The 16,581-nt window shown below is 42.1% G+C and overlaps 1 protein-coding gene and 1 long non-coding RNA gene across 5 annotated transcripts in view; one reads left to right on the top strand and one right to left on the bottom strand.

The window, feature by feature from the left end:
• LOC125173750 (uncharacterized) overlaps positions 1-16,581 on the bottom strand; it is a 63,633-nt gene that overhangs the window by 13,807 nt on the left and 33,245 nt on the right. The gene's annotated exons all lie outside the window — the stretch shown is intronic.
• The window catches only part of ACMSD (aminocarboxymuconate semialdehyde decarboxylase), a 54,122-nt gene that overhangs the window by 13,621 nt on the left and 23,920 nt on the right, over positions 1-16,581 (top strand). Inside the window, exons 3-7 of one of the 2 annotated variants that reach the window (XM_047873278.1) lie at positions 1,324-1,420; positions 6,612-6,661; positions 8,090-8,326; positions 12,857-12,950; positions 15,524-15,619. In XM_047873278.1, the coding sequence (XP_047729234.1) occupies positions 1,324-1,420; positions 6,612-6,661; positions 8,090-8,326; positions 12,857-12,950; positions 15,524-15,619 (574 nt within the window). Of the gene's footprint in view, positions 1-1,323; positions 1,421-6,611; positions 6,662-8,089; positions 8,327-12,856; positions 12,951-15,523; positions 15,620-16,581 lie in introns of those variants that run through there. The other variant, XM_047873279.1, reaches the window with a different exon arrangement.

Raw genomic sequence — 16,581 nt, 5'->3', positions numbered from 1 at the left:
TAAATATACACTAAAAAATTTTTTTACAAAGAAATGAAACATGAATCTGAGGTCTTACTTATGCATGCCAAATATGAACGGTCTGCCACACGTGAAGGTAAAAAGTAGCTGGCTTTCTCCATGTAGGAGGCAGGGAAGGTCTTATCCATGGAATAGAAGGATGGAGAAGGAAGCTGTGGCAAGGCCTGTGTGCAACTCATGATCAAGCCAAGAGGACGAGCAGAAGGGCAGAGGACTCCACCAAGCAGAGCACAAGGCCTTTGATCACCACATACCCACTAGGCCAAATCGTATAGGGCCAAAGGCAAGTCTGAGCCCCTGAAGCACCACAGAGGTAGTGTGCCCTCAAAGCAGGGGAATATCAGGGGATAGTCTAGTCCCTAATTAGCCATACATCATGAATAGCAAATACTTACAATAACCAACACTTAACATGTGTCAGATACTCCACTTATATGGATTACCTTATATGGTAATCCTTATATGGATTACCCATTCCATGCTTACAACATCCCTTCAAGGTAAGTAACATTATTATTCCTATTTTAAAGATGAGAAAACTGAGTCTCAGAGGTGTTTTTTTAACTTGCTCAAGGCTACACAGTAAGTGGTAGAATGGCGATTTGTACCTGATCACTCTGATATCAAAGACCTGGATAACACCTTTCGCTTTTCTCTAGGGATCACCAAATGGAAGTCCAATTTAGAGGATCCCTGCACTGAGTATTAAACATGGTGTATACAGGCAGACATGATGCCTGGTGAAAACCAGCAGCTCAGCACCAAATTTCATACATGCTACTAAAGTGATTCACTTCATTGCCTGCCTCCTACTGCAGGTGTTGACATCAGTGAAACTTGCTCTGTTAGATAAATCATTTACTGTCACTATCCATCTGTTGCTCCTCTATAAAACAAAAAGGTTGGACTAGATGTCTATCTTAGAGGCCCTTTCCAAATCTAAAATGTTATGGATCTGGATTTTTCCAGACACTGGGCCATCCTCTCAGGTCTTGCAGTGAGCAGTTCAGATCAGCAAGGTGACCAGCCATCCTCAGTATGCAGCCCCAAAGGGCTATGGCCATGAACTTTTTCTCTCTATGTCCAGCCACAGACACTCAACAGAGCACACCCCTTTGATTCAAAGTCAACATTAAGGCATGAGGATAAAAAGCTGAGGCCTGTTAAATGAACAAACTTCTACTTCTTTGAGGACTAAGTAAAAACCCCTAAAAACATTAGGGGAGAACCATGTTCCAAAGCCTACAATGAAGAATAAGTAAGCTTAGGCCACCTTTTGCTGATGTGAGTTTTGTCTCCTAGGGGGAAGCAAAGATGCTAAAAGATGGGAGGGTCTTCAGAGTGGTCCAAGAGAACTGCTGGGATCCAGAAGTTCGTATTAGAGAAATGGACCAAACAGGTACTTACGACAAGAAATGCTACCAATGTTTGCATCTAATGTAAAAGGAATGTCTGTGTCTAAAATCTGTTGACCACCACTTTATGTGATTTGTGTGATAAACAGCTTCTGATTGCCTTTTTACCACAGGCCAGCCTATTACAGCTTTGCTGGGGGAGGGATGGGCCCTTCCACTTACAATGTTTTTAGAGTGTGGATTTAAATTTTTTGTATTAGGTATACCATATTTTAAAGTAGAATGCTATGTCATCAAAAAAGATAAAAGTGGTATTTTATTACTTTAAACTTTTTAACTTCAAATGTCTTTACTTACTATAAAGTCAACTAAAACAGTAAAAATTAGAATTCACAGATTAAGGATGCCAATTGCTTGTTTAGTCAGATTTGGGAATCCATTTTCTTTCTATGGTTTGTCTCAGTGCACAGTACACAGAACATCCCCATTGACATACAAGGGGTGGGAAGGGTAATAGTTAAAAAGAAAGTTAATCATATAATCTCAGAATACTCTACAATGAAACTAATCCAGAACTCTGAAAGAGGAGAATTAGGAACGTCTTGTTTCAAAGCTGAATCACTAACAATTTCTAAGAACTGCTTGGTTTTCCTTATCTTATATTTAAGATATAAAGGATTTATAATTTAAAATTAGAATTAGAATTTAAAAGAATTTCAGGGCCACGTGGGTGGCTCAGTCAGCTAAGTGTCCAACTCTTCATTTTAGATCAGCTCATGGTCTCACAGTTAGTGAGATCAGGCTGCATGTCAGGCTCTATGCTGACAGCGTGGAGCCTGCTTAGGACTCTCTGTCTCTCCCTCTGTCTCTGCCCCTCCCCCACTCTCTCTCTCTGTCTCTCTCTCTCTCAAAATAAATATACTTTAAAGAAAAAAGAATTTCAAAGACTATCTAAAATAAGGTATGATGGCCATGTTGTGCTTTCACTTATTACTACCTGGTTGACTGTGCCACCTGAGGAATATATGCTCCAAGAAGCTACACTGAGCCTCTGGACATGCAAGAGCTGTGCCCATGTGCTATGATGGGGAACTCACCACTGCAACACCATCAGGCCTAAAATTTGACATTAGTGGTCTAGATTTAAAATGGAAAACAAATAATGCATATACATAAATGAAAGAGCAGCTTCTTTATCAAAGACCAATTTGTAAGATCTTCAAATATATACAGAGACAGCAGAAGATGTTTTATTCCAAAGTCTGCACAAAATGAGTAACCTGCCAGCCCCAAATGAGGAGGTAGTCTCTAGCATGTTAGAATTTGTTCTAGGATTGGGGCGCCTGGATGGGGTGCCTGGATGGAAGTTAAGCATCCAACTTCAGCTCAGGTCATGATCTCATGGCTTGTGAGTTTGAGCCCCGCACTGGGCTCTGTGCTGACATCTCAGAGCTCAGAGCCTAGAGCCTGCCTCCAATTCTGTGTCCCTCTTTCATTCTGCCCCTCCCTTGCTCATGCGTTCAGGCACTCTCTCTCTCTTTCTCTCTCAGGAATAGATAAACATTTAAAAAAAATTTTTTTTTAAGAATTTGGTCTAGGGGCACCTGGGTAGCTCAGTCAGTTGGGTGTCTGACTTTGGCTCAGGTCATGATCTCACGGTCCGTGTGTTCGAGCCCCACGTCAGGCTCTGTGCTATCAGTTCGGAGCCTGGAGCCTGCTTCGGATTCTGTGTCTCCCTCTCTCTCTGCCCCACCCCCACTCACTCTCTGTCTCTCTCTATCAAAAAATGAATAAACATTAAAAAAAATTTAAAAAAAGAATTTGGTCTAGGATACTTTTGGTCAGGCACTGCTTTACATATATTTTTTAAACAATTAAAAGTATATTTAAATGGCATTCAGGGGCACTTGGGTGACTCAGTTGGGTAAGCATCCAACTGTTGGTTTTGGCTCAGGTCATGATCTCACAGGTTCGTGAGTTAGAGACCCACACTGGGCGCCGAGCTGACAGTGCAGAGCCTGCTTGGAATTCCTTCTCTCTCTCTCTCTCTCTCTCTCTCTCTGCCCCACCCCACATGCATATGCTCTCTCTTTCTCTCTCAAAATAAATAAATAAAGTTTAAAAAATAAAAAAAATAACTGGAATTCAAATTGAACATTGCAGAAAGTCTGAAGCATTTCTGTAGACTATTCCACAGAACACAAGAGTATATGCCACATGGGGTGGGAGGGGAGCAAGACAGAACAAGCTTCCCAGACCTAGAGCAAAGAGCAAGGTTTTGCTCTAAATGTGAAGCTTGAGGGGCCCCTGCATGGATCGGTTGGTTAAGTGTCTGACTTGGGCTCAGGTCATGATCTCGCGGTCCATGGGTAGAGCCCCGCATTGGGCTTTGTGCTGACAGCTCAGAACCTGGAGCCTGCTTCAGATTCTGTGTCTTCCTCTCTCTCTCTGCCCCTCCTGGCTTGTGCTCTATCTCCAAAAATAAATTTAAAATGTTAAAAAATAATTTAAATGTGAAGCTTGAGCAAGTACCCACCCTTTCAAAGAAAACTTAGTGGAAATGACACTCAGATAACTAGTGTCAGAACCACTGCCTATATGACTGCAGTTTAGATGAAGTGTGCTTCCTTTAGTTTTTGTTTTGTGTTTAATTCCATGGTTATCCTTGAGAGAACCATTGTGACTAACCTTTGCTGAGCAATTACTTTGTGCTAGGCACAGCTCTCAGCACCTACCATGTATTAACTCAATTAACTCACTATAAATTAACTCACTATAACAACACTAGGAGATAGTATCTATTATTATGCCAATTTTATAGATGAAGAAACTGAGGGATGGAGGTTAAGCAATTTGTCCAATATCACACAGCTTGTAGAGAGCAGAAACAGGATTTGAACCCAGACAGTCTGACCCAAAGGCTTAACAACTATATCCTACCACCTCCATGGAGGTAAGAAAATAAAATGATGAAGGCCCAGCATAGAAGATTCCAGAAATCCATGCCATCTTCACCGGGAGGGAAATGTAACTGGCAGCCGCTGGGTCTCTTCACTACAAGATCCAACACAGAGCTGAGAAAGACCAAAATAAGATATCAATGAGATGACATTTTTGTATCTCCAAAGCCCTCAACTAGGTTGAATTCTTCTTGAAGCTGGTTCTGGAACCAACCCAGGAAGGTTAGAATTGGTGAGGGATGAAGTGGGAGCTCATCCTCTCTACATGAAGGAAGCTAAAAGTCCCAGAGAAGTCAGAGGGATGTGAGCACATACCTGCTCACATTTAATCCTCCCTCAACAGTACCTATTATTACCTAAGGAATGCAAGGAGGTTAAGTAATTTTCTCAGGATCACACAGCTAGTAAATGGCAGAGCTAGGATTGTACCTAGGGCCGCTTCTCTCATTCCACCACAAAAGCTTTCCCCAAACCTCTCTCAGGATAAGGATCACCTGTGGTGCTTGCTAAAATTCTTTTTTGGGCCCCATCCACTGAATCAGAATGTCCAAAGGAGGGCCTAGGCACTTTTTTTTATAACAACATCCCTTACCATTTTAATCAACAGGTAAATTTGGGGAATATCGTGCTATGTCATAGAGTCCAAGACCCCTGTTTTAAAACATATAAGCTCCAATTGGATTAGATTTGGTTTTTTTCCCTTTCAGCTCCCAGAGACCAAAGAATATATATCCAAACCAACCAACTCACAAATTGTGCAATTTACCATGCTAACATGAGATCTATGACATGCAATGGCCACTGGGGTATAGGGAAAGAGCAACGCTGGACAGGAGCCTCATTCCACCACTTTTAAGCCATGTGACCTCACACCTAATCCACAAACTGTAGAAATGAAATAGAGCAATGTAAGCAAAAATATTCAGGTAAAACGTAAAGATTTTACAATTGAAAGGAGCTTATCTGTTTTCTACTAATCAATGAATGTAAATATTATCTTGTAACAATGTTTTGACAGTGCTCTCTAATCAAACACTGTCATCTCTAGTCCTCACTAAATAATGGTTTATTCTTTCATTCATTGGGTCTGGTCTACATGCCAGATACCTCTCTGGACACTAGAGATATAGACAGGCTCACGTGGTTTTTACCTTCAAGGAGGGGAAACCACAGAGTGATCCACTAAACACAGTAGTGACAGACTGCATAGAAAAGGAAAGGAATGGAACAATGGGTGAGAGAGTGGCTGGAGTTGGGGAAGACCTCTCTGAGGAGCTGACATTTCAACCAAGAACTAAAGGTGAAAAGGAGCCTATCCTATGATGAGCCCAAACAAGAGCATTCCAGGCAGGTGGAACAGCAGGACAGTAAAGTGCTCCAAAGAACAGGCAGGAGGCCAACAAAGAGCAATGGGAGCCCTGGGAGAGACTGTGTGGGGCCTCCTACACCATGTTCAAGTCTAGATTTTACTCTAAGTGTGATGAAAAGTCCTTGGAAGCTTTAAGCAAGGAAGTGACTTGATCTGAGTTTTACCTCTTACTCTGATTTCCGAATAGAGAACAAATTGTACGAGAACAAGAATGAGGGTAGGAGACCAGTTTGGAGCTTCTGTAGTGGTCCACATATGCCTGTGGCTTGGACCAGGTAGTAGCAGGAAATGGGAAAGATGGGCAATGAAAGGAACTGGAGTAGAGCTAACAGGACTTGCTAGTGGGTTGGATGTGGGTAAGGCAGAAGGAGGAACCAGCTCGGTTGGGCAGCATCTCTCCTAATACCCCAGCTCCAGGAGCTTGAAGACAAGAGATTTTAGGCATCCTGGTTGCTGGATTCTGGGACCAAACCCAGAGACCCATTCTGGGCATTCCATTCCAGACAGTGGGACTCCACCCAGAGTCCCTTAGGAGATGAATTAAAAGGGAAGGTGGCTAAGAAACTGTCACCCATGAACTAAAATGAAAAGCTCTGAAAGAATTAATGGAAAAATGACTTGCTTAAATAAAACTTCACAGGAAGGAGGGTAGAAATAGCTCTTGAAAAATGGGGCAAATTAATTTTTTCTTGAATGATGTCATTTTTGTCCAGCCTTCATCCCTCCCCCTAGATTTGGGGCTGAGGGATAAGGGAGGCCCGCGGCAGAGAGCCTGAGAGAAGAGAGACGGGAGGAACAGCAGGGGAGGGGAGATGGAGATGGAGACTTCCTGGGCCTGGGGAAATGCCGGAAGAGTGACTGGACTATTCATTCATTGTCTTTGTCTTTTTTTGTGTCTGTGTCTAGGGGTGACCGTGCAAGCTCTTTCCACAGTTCCTGTCATGTTTAGTTACTGGGTAAGTGTGAACCTGAAATCATCTCCTTGGTGGATGGAGGCCCATGTCAGGCTCACAAGAGAGTAGACAGATACCTCAAGTCTTGACATCACCCCCCCACACACCAATTCTCCTTCTCTTTAGAGACCAGCAGTCACCCCCAGCTTCTCACACTGCAGTGTCGCTTCCCCAGCCTTTTTCCTAGTCATGTTCTTGCTCGAGACCCGCACAGTCCAGAATGGTAGCCAGGAGCCACGTGTCAGTAAGTGACTTACATTACATTTCCACTGAATGGGTCAGTTCTAGACTCAACCTTAATCCCATCAGAACTTGCCTGTCTCATGATTCATTCCTGCACTGCCTTGCTGAGTAAATGACAAGCAAGTTTATTCTGAGACGACAATGATTACAGAGTGAGAGCGATAATAATGGCCTCATATGTTGCCTCTCCCAGGGAAACACACGGTTCAAAATGGGATTCCTGCAGTTGGATGCCTTTCCCCAAGTGATCAAGTCTCACATGCTGAGTTTCAGGCATGATCGCAAGCCTGTGGAAGGTCATTTTTGTACATAGCTGGGGGTGCACTAAGTATCCATTCAACCAAGTAAATATTCATTTGTGTTGTGATTTAAGGAGCAATGGAAATAGCACCTGCTCCCACATAGTTCCCCCCACCTGTGCTCATAGTCCAGCATTAGTGTTTTAGTCTTTACCCGTTCCTGTGATTAGACTCATTCTTTAAAATAAAAATGCCCTAAGATTTCAATATGGTCAAACTTATAAGATTGCATACCATTTTGACTGGACCACTGGAATTTCAAGAGAGTACCAAATTCCTGGCAGTGGGGTGGGATGAAGTTAAAAGGAAAGAGAACAATAAAGAAGGGAAAGTTAGGGGAACAGAGAGCCAACCATCTGCATTCAACATTTTGCTAAGGTAACTCTTGAGTGTCACCGCCAATGGGAAGGATGCAGAGGAACACAGACAGGGACAGGAGGGGGTCCCATGATGAGGTATGCCAAGGAGGTGTGCTGCTGGTGGTGTGGGGCACTCACCAGGCCTTGCCTCCTGCCTGGAGGAGCTGTGGTGCTCTGTGTTCAGCCTTTCAGGCCCTGTCTGAGCTGGGGTGGGCGGGGGAGTGTGGCCCATCCTCATTCCATCTCTTCTACAGAATGACAGCAGGTCCAGTAACTGTGTCTATCCCTTCCAATGATAGCTTCAATTTTCTAATCAATCAGCAATATACTAGCAGTTTTCTTTGCATTTACAGTGATCTGCTTCAGGGTCCCCTGCAGCCAGTGCCTATTTGAATGTGCCCCAGCGTGTTGAGGGGTAAAGCCATAGAGAATGACAAATGGTTCAGCCCAAGGGAGGTGTTGTTCAGAGCAAATATCTAAAGAAGTATAGGTTTTGAACATTATGGTTCTCCCTTACCTGTTTCTACCAGGCCAAACCTCAGGACACTCTAGACCTGTGCAAGCTTTTAAACAACGACCTAGCTGCCACTGTTGCAAAGCACCCCAGGAGGTTTGTGGGTCTGGGGACATTGCCCATGCAGGCCCCTGAGCTGGCCGTCAAGGAAATGGAGCGCTGTGTGAAGGAGCTGGGTTTTCCAGGGGTCCAGATTGGCTCCCACATCAATGAATGGGACCTGAACGCGCAGGAACTCTTCCCCATCTATGCAGTGAGTATGCAGCGCTCGCTCAGCCAACGTGCAACTGGGCCAGGCACTGTGCTCGGTGCTGGAGGACAGAATATCAGTGTGCCACTCCCCTGGCAGGGGGAGAGAAAGATGCCTGATGACATGCTACACACAGTAGGAAACGTGGACAGAGTCCCCCAAAAGGAATGGGCCATTCCACTAGAAGAGGGACAGGTAGAAATGCTTCCCTGATCAGCCCAGAGTTGGCTCAGGAGAATCTCTTACTTTCCATCCCTCATGCTATCTTCCTACTCTTTCATTTGGAAGCTGAAATATTACCCTCATTGCAGCCATGGTGTAAAAGACCATGTTAGTGACATGCAAAAAAAAAAAAAATTATTTTGCTTTAGAAAAAAAATACTTTTTCAAATTATGAAGTGATTTTGAAGAAATTCTGGAAAATACAGAAAAGCCCAAAGAGAAAAACAAAAAACCATAATCCCACTACCCAAAGGTAAATAACCAGTTATTATATATTTCATTTGACTTTTTGCTTGTGTGTTTCTGCTTGTATCTATATTTTAAAGAAATCTGAATTCTACTACATATGTGATTTCATATCATAATCAAGAATTTCCAATATATATCAAAATTCTTTTAATGTGTGGTTTTTAAATAACTGCATAATATTCCAACATATGGATATATTTTCATTTATTTAACCAGTCCTCAAGATACTTTCTAAGCCATATATTTTGAAAATGTATAATTAAAATATGTAACACAAAACAAAGCCACAAAATGCTAACATTTGATGAAACTAAACCAGTGAGTATATATGGAAGTTCATGGTACTATTGTTTACAACTTTCTATATTTGAAATATTGCATTACAAAGTATATTTTTAGGAACTCAGTGCCATTTTCATCTCTTAAGTATCCCCCTAAAGTGTCCACAGTCCCATGATCCTCTCTACCAGTCTTCCTCCACCCTGCTGTTCTTTCCGCAACTAAATCTGCTTTTCTTAGTATCAGGAATCAAGGTGCATAATTCTACTTTCAATTGCACTTTTTTATTTCTTCCCTCCTAGAATTATAACAGTATTGTTTTCTATTCTTTTCATTGCAAATGGAAAATCTTCAATAATGCATTAAATAGATGTAGGTGGACTCATTAGGCACTGTAATCACTGATCATTTATGTATTCCTTTAATATTTATTGAGCTCTGACTACATGCAAAAATTTTTCCATGTCTGTTATCTGTGGACGCTGCCCACCAGTTGAGGGTGGGGGTTACCTATTAAATTGCCTCCTAAATAACCTGAAAGATTTAATGTTCCTCTAAATATTGAACTCCCTGGAGATTACTGGCTGCAGTGGCTGGCTGACTGATGCAATGAATGCTTTCTAGAAACTTTAATGGGCTCTGAAAGAGGATTTATTTACTTGTGCATCCAAGTTGTTTTCAACACAATGTAAGAAGCCTTCGACTGCAAGTCATTTTATTATTCACTGGGATTGGGTTTATGAATTACTAAGGAGCTCAAAAAGCAAGAGCTACCAGTTGCCATCCCAAATGGATATTTTCCATATAACTAGCTCAACCCATCACTCATTCTAAATAAGCTGTTTTGGGGGCTGGTCTCTTGGGGGATTCAGGAGAGCATCCAGGCCCTGGCTGACTTGTGGTATCTTGGGGATGGCAGCACAATTGTTTGGTTAGCAAGACTTGGCAGCTTCACTAGTCTCTAACTTGTGTCAATAACATGGCTGAAGCAAATGAGAGGAGTTACCATGAGCCAAGCTGACTTTGTCATTTCAAGGGGATCCTGGAGTTCCAAAGTGTCTAACCATCCCCTTTATCTCCAAGACTACCATTCTTAGTGGGTGAACCCAACCACACATGCTCAGGTCAGTTTTCAGGCACAAAAATGATCTTGTTACAAGTATGAGGCAGACAGACTGATAGTGGCAGATTGCCTGCCTCTCCCATTTATCAGCCGTAAGACCTGAGTGAGTTACCTAGCCTCTATTTGCCTTAGTTTCTTTCTCTGTAAAATGAGAGTAATAACAGTGCTCATCCCAGAAGGTGTTATGCTAAGTGAAATAAGTCAGAGGAAGACAAATACCATATGATTTCACTTTTATGTGGAATCTAAAAGACAAACGAACAAATAAGAACAGTAACAGAGGGGAAGAAGCTGTGGGATGGGCAAACTGGGTGAAGGGGAGGGGGGGTACAGGTTTCCAGTTATGGAATGAATAAGTCAAGAGGATGAAAGGTACAGCACAGGGAATATTGTCAACGATATTATAATAGAGTTGTATGGTGACAGAAGGTAGCTTAGTTGTGTGAGCACAGCATAACATACAGAGTTGTCACACTGCCATATTGTACACCGGAAAGTAATGTAACGTGTGTGAACTGTATTTCAATTTTTAAAAGTACTCATCTTATAAAGGATTAAACTAGTTAACAACTGTAAAATTCTTATAACAGCTTTGGCACATGGCAAGTTCTCAATTAATATGAGATATGATTTTGAGAGTTTAAGTGCCTTTTTGTGTTCTCTACAATGCCTCACATACAGAAGGGATCAAAAGTATTTACTAATTTGAATTGAATAGAAATGTACTGTAACAGTCATATAGAATAAAGTTACATCCTAATGAGGAGTCAAATCTCACTGAGATACCATGATTTTGTAACTTTGTCAAGTCAATCCATCCGAAAAAGAAGACCCAGACTAATTATTAGAAACTAATTAGCTTCTCTTCCTTCTGCCCCAAGAACCTGATGAATTAGAAGCCCTTTCTCTCCAACCTACTCTTTACCTACCACTTCCAGAATCCCTTACTGTCCAAGAATTGCTTTTCCATTTTATTTTTTTTATTTGTTTCATGTTTATTTATTTATTGTGAAGGAGAGAAAACACATGCATGAGCAGAGGAGGGACAGAGAGAGAGAGAGAAAAGAGAGAATCCCAAGCAGGCTCTGCGCTCTCAGCACAGAACCCAATACAGGGCTCGATCTCATGACTGCGAGATCATGACCTGAGCGGAAATCAAGAGTCAGACACTTAACAACCGAGCCATCCAGGCACCCTGCTTCTTCATTTTAAAAATGCTTAAGCCCAGAACTTGCATTGCATCAGCCCGTTTAGCCCACATACTTATATGTAAAGGTAGGATGAATCACTCCAGCACCTCAATATTATTTGGGAAAGATGCGCTAAGGAAAATCTATTTTGAACCTTGTTAAGCACTCATACTCAATGCCTATTGACGGAACTTTTTTAAACTAAACATTTTGTTGCACGAAAGTCATTCCATCCAGATAGGATTTCCATTTCCCAGAAGGCCCTGGAAGGTTTGCCCATGACATTCATCTCAGTACCTACCCAGCTGAGGTACTGACAGCTCTTGATGTTCTAAAGTCATCTCATTCTCAACAGACTGTTCAGGGACTCAGCTAGGCTCCTAAGGCTTCATGAGTACCCAGAGATCCCCGGAAATTTCCATCTGGTGTCATGCTCTGAATGGCTGACAGCTTGGGTCAGGCCACCCTGCTCCAGGCCAGTCATGAGCCCCTGGCCACCAATGCATCACCTCTTCACTTTCTACATCCTCAGGTTTCTAAGTGGGGGGAAATAAGGGAACACGCTAGCCCTGACTGTATGGATACAATCTGAACAATCCTTTTCAAAGAATGGATCAAGTCGGAACGAGCAGGGAGAATTTCACCTGCATCTGATGTGTGGGATCAGTCCTTAAGCATTTTGCTCTCAGCCAAAACAGTTGAATGATGGATACTTCCTGTGACTTTTTTTGCCAAACAACATATTAAATTCATCAACCTCAATGGTAAATCCACCAACCCCCTTATTAATTCTAAGTGACATTTTTATTTTCTTTTTAATTTTTTTTTTCAACGTTTATTTATTTTTGGGACAGAGAGAGACAGAGCATGAACGGGGGAGGGGCAGAGAGAGAGGGAGACACAGAATCGGAAACAGGCTCCAGGCTCTGAGCCATCAGCCCAGAGCCTGACGCGGGGCTCGAACTCACAGACTGCGAGATCGTGACCTGGCTGAAGTCGGACGCTTAACCGACTGCGCCACCCAGGCGCCCCTGACATTTTTATTTTCTAAGCAGGAGCAGAATTCCTCAATGACTCTTTTACATAGATCAAGAAACAACTTCAAAAATATTTTAACTTATTGGGGCACCTGGATGGCTCCATCAGTTGAGCTTCTGACTTCAGCTCAGGTCCTGATCTCACAATTCGTGGTTTTGAGCACTGTGTTGGGCTCTGTGCTGACAGCTCAGAGCCTGGAGCCTGCTTCAGATTCTGTGCCTCCTGTCTCTCTGCCTCTTCCCTGCTCGTGCTCTGTCTCTCTCTCGCTCTCTCAAAACTAAATGAATATTTAAAAATTTTTTAAGTATTTTAGCCTATTTACTGAGATCAATATAGACCCAGAGAAAAATAATTTTCCTAAAATAGTCCACTATATTTGCTGGCTCATCCAAGTAACTCTCACTTTCTCTCTCTCTCACTGCTTGTTTAAAGGTGGCTGAAAAGTTGAACTGTTCCCTATTTGTCCACCCCTGGGACATGCAGATGGACGGACGAATGGCCAAATACTGGCTCCCTTGGCTTGTAGGTTTGTGTCAGCTCAGAGTCTGGAAAAGAGGACCAAGCCTTTGATTTTTTTTCCAATTATCTCTGGAACACTACTATGTCAAAAAGAGAAAGTATGAATAATGAACAGGATTGTGAGTTCCTGAGCTTTTAGATAAATGCGGTATATATTATCTTATTTAATTTTAGTCATATCCACACAAAACTCTTTGATGTTGACATCATAATAACCATTTTATATGTAGAGAAACTGAGTCTTGTAGTGGTTAAATAAGTTGTCCAAGTCATGCCATTAATAAGTGAAAATGGAATTTACACAAATCTGTCTGACTCCAAAGCTACCTCATTAAACAGACTCCCAAAAAGGTCCCCAAAATAACTAACCATGCCTATCTAATAGATTTTTTTAAGGAGCCAATAATAGCATCAGGTCTTGCAAATGAGAACACTGGAGTTACAAGTAGACTTTCCAACATCGAAGGATCTGAGGCCCTATATTGTAGATAACCCAGGCTTTTAATTTTCCTATTATCTGCTTCTGTCTTCTGCTCTTTGTTCCTGCACTATTCATTCACAGTTCCACATGAGAGTAAGGGAGAGGAAAAGAGGAGAGACCTCTGTTTGGCCTATCCAATTTCTCCTTATTACCCCTGATAACAAGAAATGGAGACAGGTGTAACTGTGGCCACAAGTAAAAACTGCAGCTCATCTATAAATGAATAGTGGGGTTCCCAGATGAACAGCCCAGGATTTTCTTTAGGGAAGCCATTATCCATTCTCCCCTCAGCCCAATTAGTACAAGTAATTATAAAGGAACCACAATGAAGAATTAAATGGAGCCATATATTGAAATTAAGAAAACTGAATTTCAGTTCCAGCCAGTCTCTATTTCTATAACATGTGGCAAATCACTTTACCTTCTTAGGCTCATTTCTCATGTTAAAATGGGAGAGCTGGTCTGGATTATCTTTCTGCTGTGACATTTTATGCCTCTGTGATTTCTTTTTTAGACCAATGTATTTAGTAAGGCAGCTTCCTACCCATCCCCCACCAAATTCTTGAGCAACAATTAGCAAGAAGAGATAACCTAAGGGCGACCAATGCTGTCCAGCTCCAAAGAAAATCTCATCCTAACTCACATAACACTTTGACAAGTCCCACAAACTTATTTACATTACAGCCTCCCACATGAAAAATAGAGGAGAACATATGCATAAAGAGTCATTTCATTATTCATTTATGCAACAAATATATGTTGATCCTCTCCAGCATGCTGGGCCCTGTACCTAGCACTTTGGATATTGACATGGACAAAAAACCTCTGCCTTTCTGAAGCCTATGTTCTGGTTAGAAGAAACAGGTGACAAGCAAATATACAGACCATAAACAAACAAACAGGCTAATTTCAGAATTCTATTGTGAATGGAAAAGTGGTCATTAGCAGATTAGAGAATTCCCAGCAGGGGAGGGCCATGATGCAACAGACACTGAAAATATTCCACTTTGGCTCCTGTATGGAGAATGGAGTATGCGATCATGGTCCAAGTAATTGACGGAGAGCAGAATCACAGGACCAAAAAGAAGTGATGCTGTCCATCTCCATCTCCCTGCCTTCAGGAAGTTCTGCCCACAAACTTCTCCCAGGTGGATATGAATCATTGTGCTTCCAGAATTCCCAAAATGTCAGGGAGCCAGAGGTATCTCTGTCCATAGAGCAATGAGAGATTTGGAGCAGGATGAGCATCTAGTAAATCCCCACTTGGCAGCCAGAGAGTCAGTCTTCCCCAGAAGGTACAGGCTTGCATATGGATTCCCCCAGAGATTTTTTAGTCATAGTCTGAAAAGAAGTAGCCTGGAAATGTAACCCAGAATAACTCTGTGGAGGTAAAGGGGTCAGCATGGAACAGTTACTTCTAGGAGCACAAAGCACTTGAAATAATTCATTTTAATCCAGTTATTTTCAACCTCATCTCTAAGATGCAGCAAAGATTTGGCAGGAATTATAATTTTAGTTGATATTTATTGAGGACTAGTGGCAAGAACAAGCCCATTGTACAGATGAAGAAACTGAAGCACAGAAGCAACTAATATTTGTTGAACACCTCTAATGTGAAGCTCTGGCCAGTGGCCAGGAACTTTGTCAACATCATCATTTGCAAGGTTCCATAATAGTCTTGCAAGATGGGCAACAGTGTCCCCATTTTACAGGTGAAGAAGCACAGGCCTGGGGGTGTTAAATAATTTGTCAAAGGCCAGGAAGCAGAATATTGGAAGAATTAGGGTTCAACCCAGACTCATTGTACTCTGCTTGCCCTACAACATCCTAAAGTGAAGCTGGAGGAATCAGGACAAAAGCTAGGTCCTCTGGCTCCTTGACTGTGTTGGCCATTAAATGACTCCACCTGCAAGTGGCACATAGGAAACTTCAGATGGTCTGCTTGCCAAAGTAAAGGTTGTCTACAACCAAGCCATGCTGAGGCAGCAACCTCATGTTTGTCACAATCACAGCAAGCTGACGTTCCCCAACCACTAGCATCACTGAGCTTCTTGCTGGAGATGACCAGCTCTGTGCCCTGTGACTGCTTCCTCTTTCAGGAATGCCAGCAGAGACCACCACAGCCATTTGCTCCATGATCATGGGAGGAGTGTTTGAGAAATTTCCTAAACTGAAAGTGTGTTTTGCACATGGAGGTAAGACCGTATCTGCATTACTCAGCTTGATCTACCATAACAAAATACCACAGACTCGGTGGCTTAAACAACAGAACCTTATTTTCTCATAGTCCTGGAGGACAGAAGTCCAAGATCAAAGTGCCAGTGGGGTTGGTTTCTGGTGAGACCTGTCTGCTGGGATTACACGAGGCCACTTACTCACTGTGTCCTCACATGGCCTTTAATTTAATCTGTGCATGCACAGAGAGACAAAGATCTCTGGAGTCTCTTCTTATAAGAACACCAATCCTATCAGATTAAAGTCCCACCTTATGACTTCATTTAACCTTAATTACCTCCTTAAAAGCCCTGTGTCCAAATAGAGTTATATTGGGGGTTAGGGCTTCAACATATTAATTTGGAGGGACATAACTCAGCCCATAACAGGCTTGCAGCCATCATTCTAGTCATAAAGTATATGATGGTTTGGGAGCCAAATTCCATTTTTGCAGTCAAGGTTAGTTTGGTTGCCATAGCTTTTGTTTTATTTTGTTTAAATTCCTCTAGTCAGACTATAAGCTCTCCAGTTTGCAAGAGTCCCTACCATTCACCATTATTTACAAATAGGCCTATTTCAGTAATTTACATTTCCTGCTTGATCCTTACAAGAAATGGAGTTTGTGACTCTTGGGCACACACACACATACCCCCATAACCACCACTTTTGATGGTTGCATGCGTGGCAGTACATTTATGGATAGGACATCATTATTTGGATATTTCCCAGCTGATAGGTTGCCTCTGTATTCTGCTATTTTAAGCATGCTACATTTGAAAACCTTGACCACATAACTTCACACACTTGTCTTCTTTCTTTAGAATAAATTCCTTGAACATGAATTCATAGATGAGTTCATATCATTTGTTTTGGGTCATCTCCCAGCATTTAGGTTCCAGTACATTCTTTGTAAATAATAGACTACAGTAACTCCTCTTTTCAT

Source organism: Prionailurus viverrinus, chromosome C1 (genome assembly GCF_022837055.1).
Source record: "Prionailurus viverrinus isolate Anna chromosome C1, UM_Priviv_1.0, whole genome shotgun sequence".
Lineage (NCBI taxonomy): Eukaryota > Metazoa > Chordata > Mammalia > Carnivora > Felidae > Prionailurus > Prionailurus viverrinus.
This window is presented reverse-complemented; position numbering and strand designations above follow the sequence as displayed.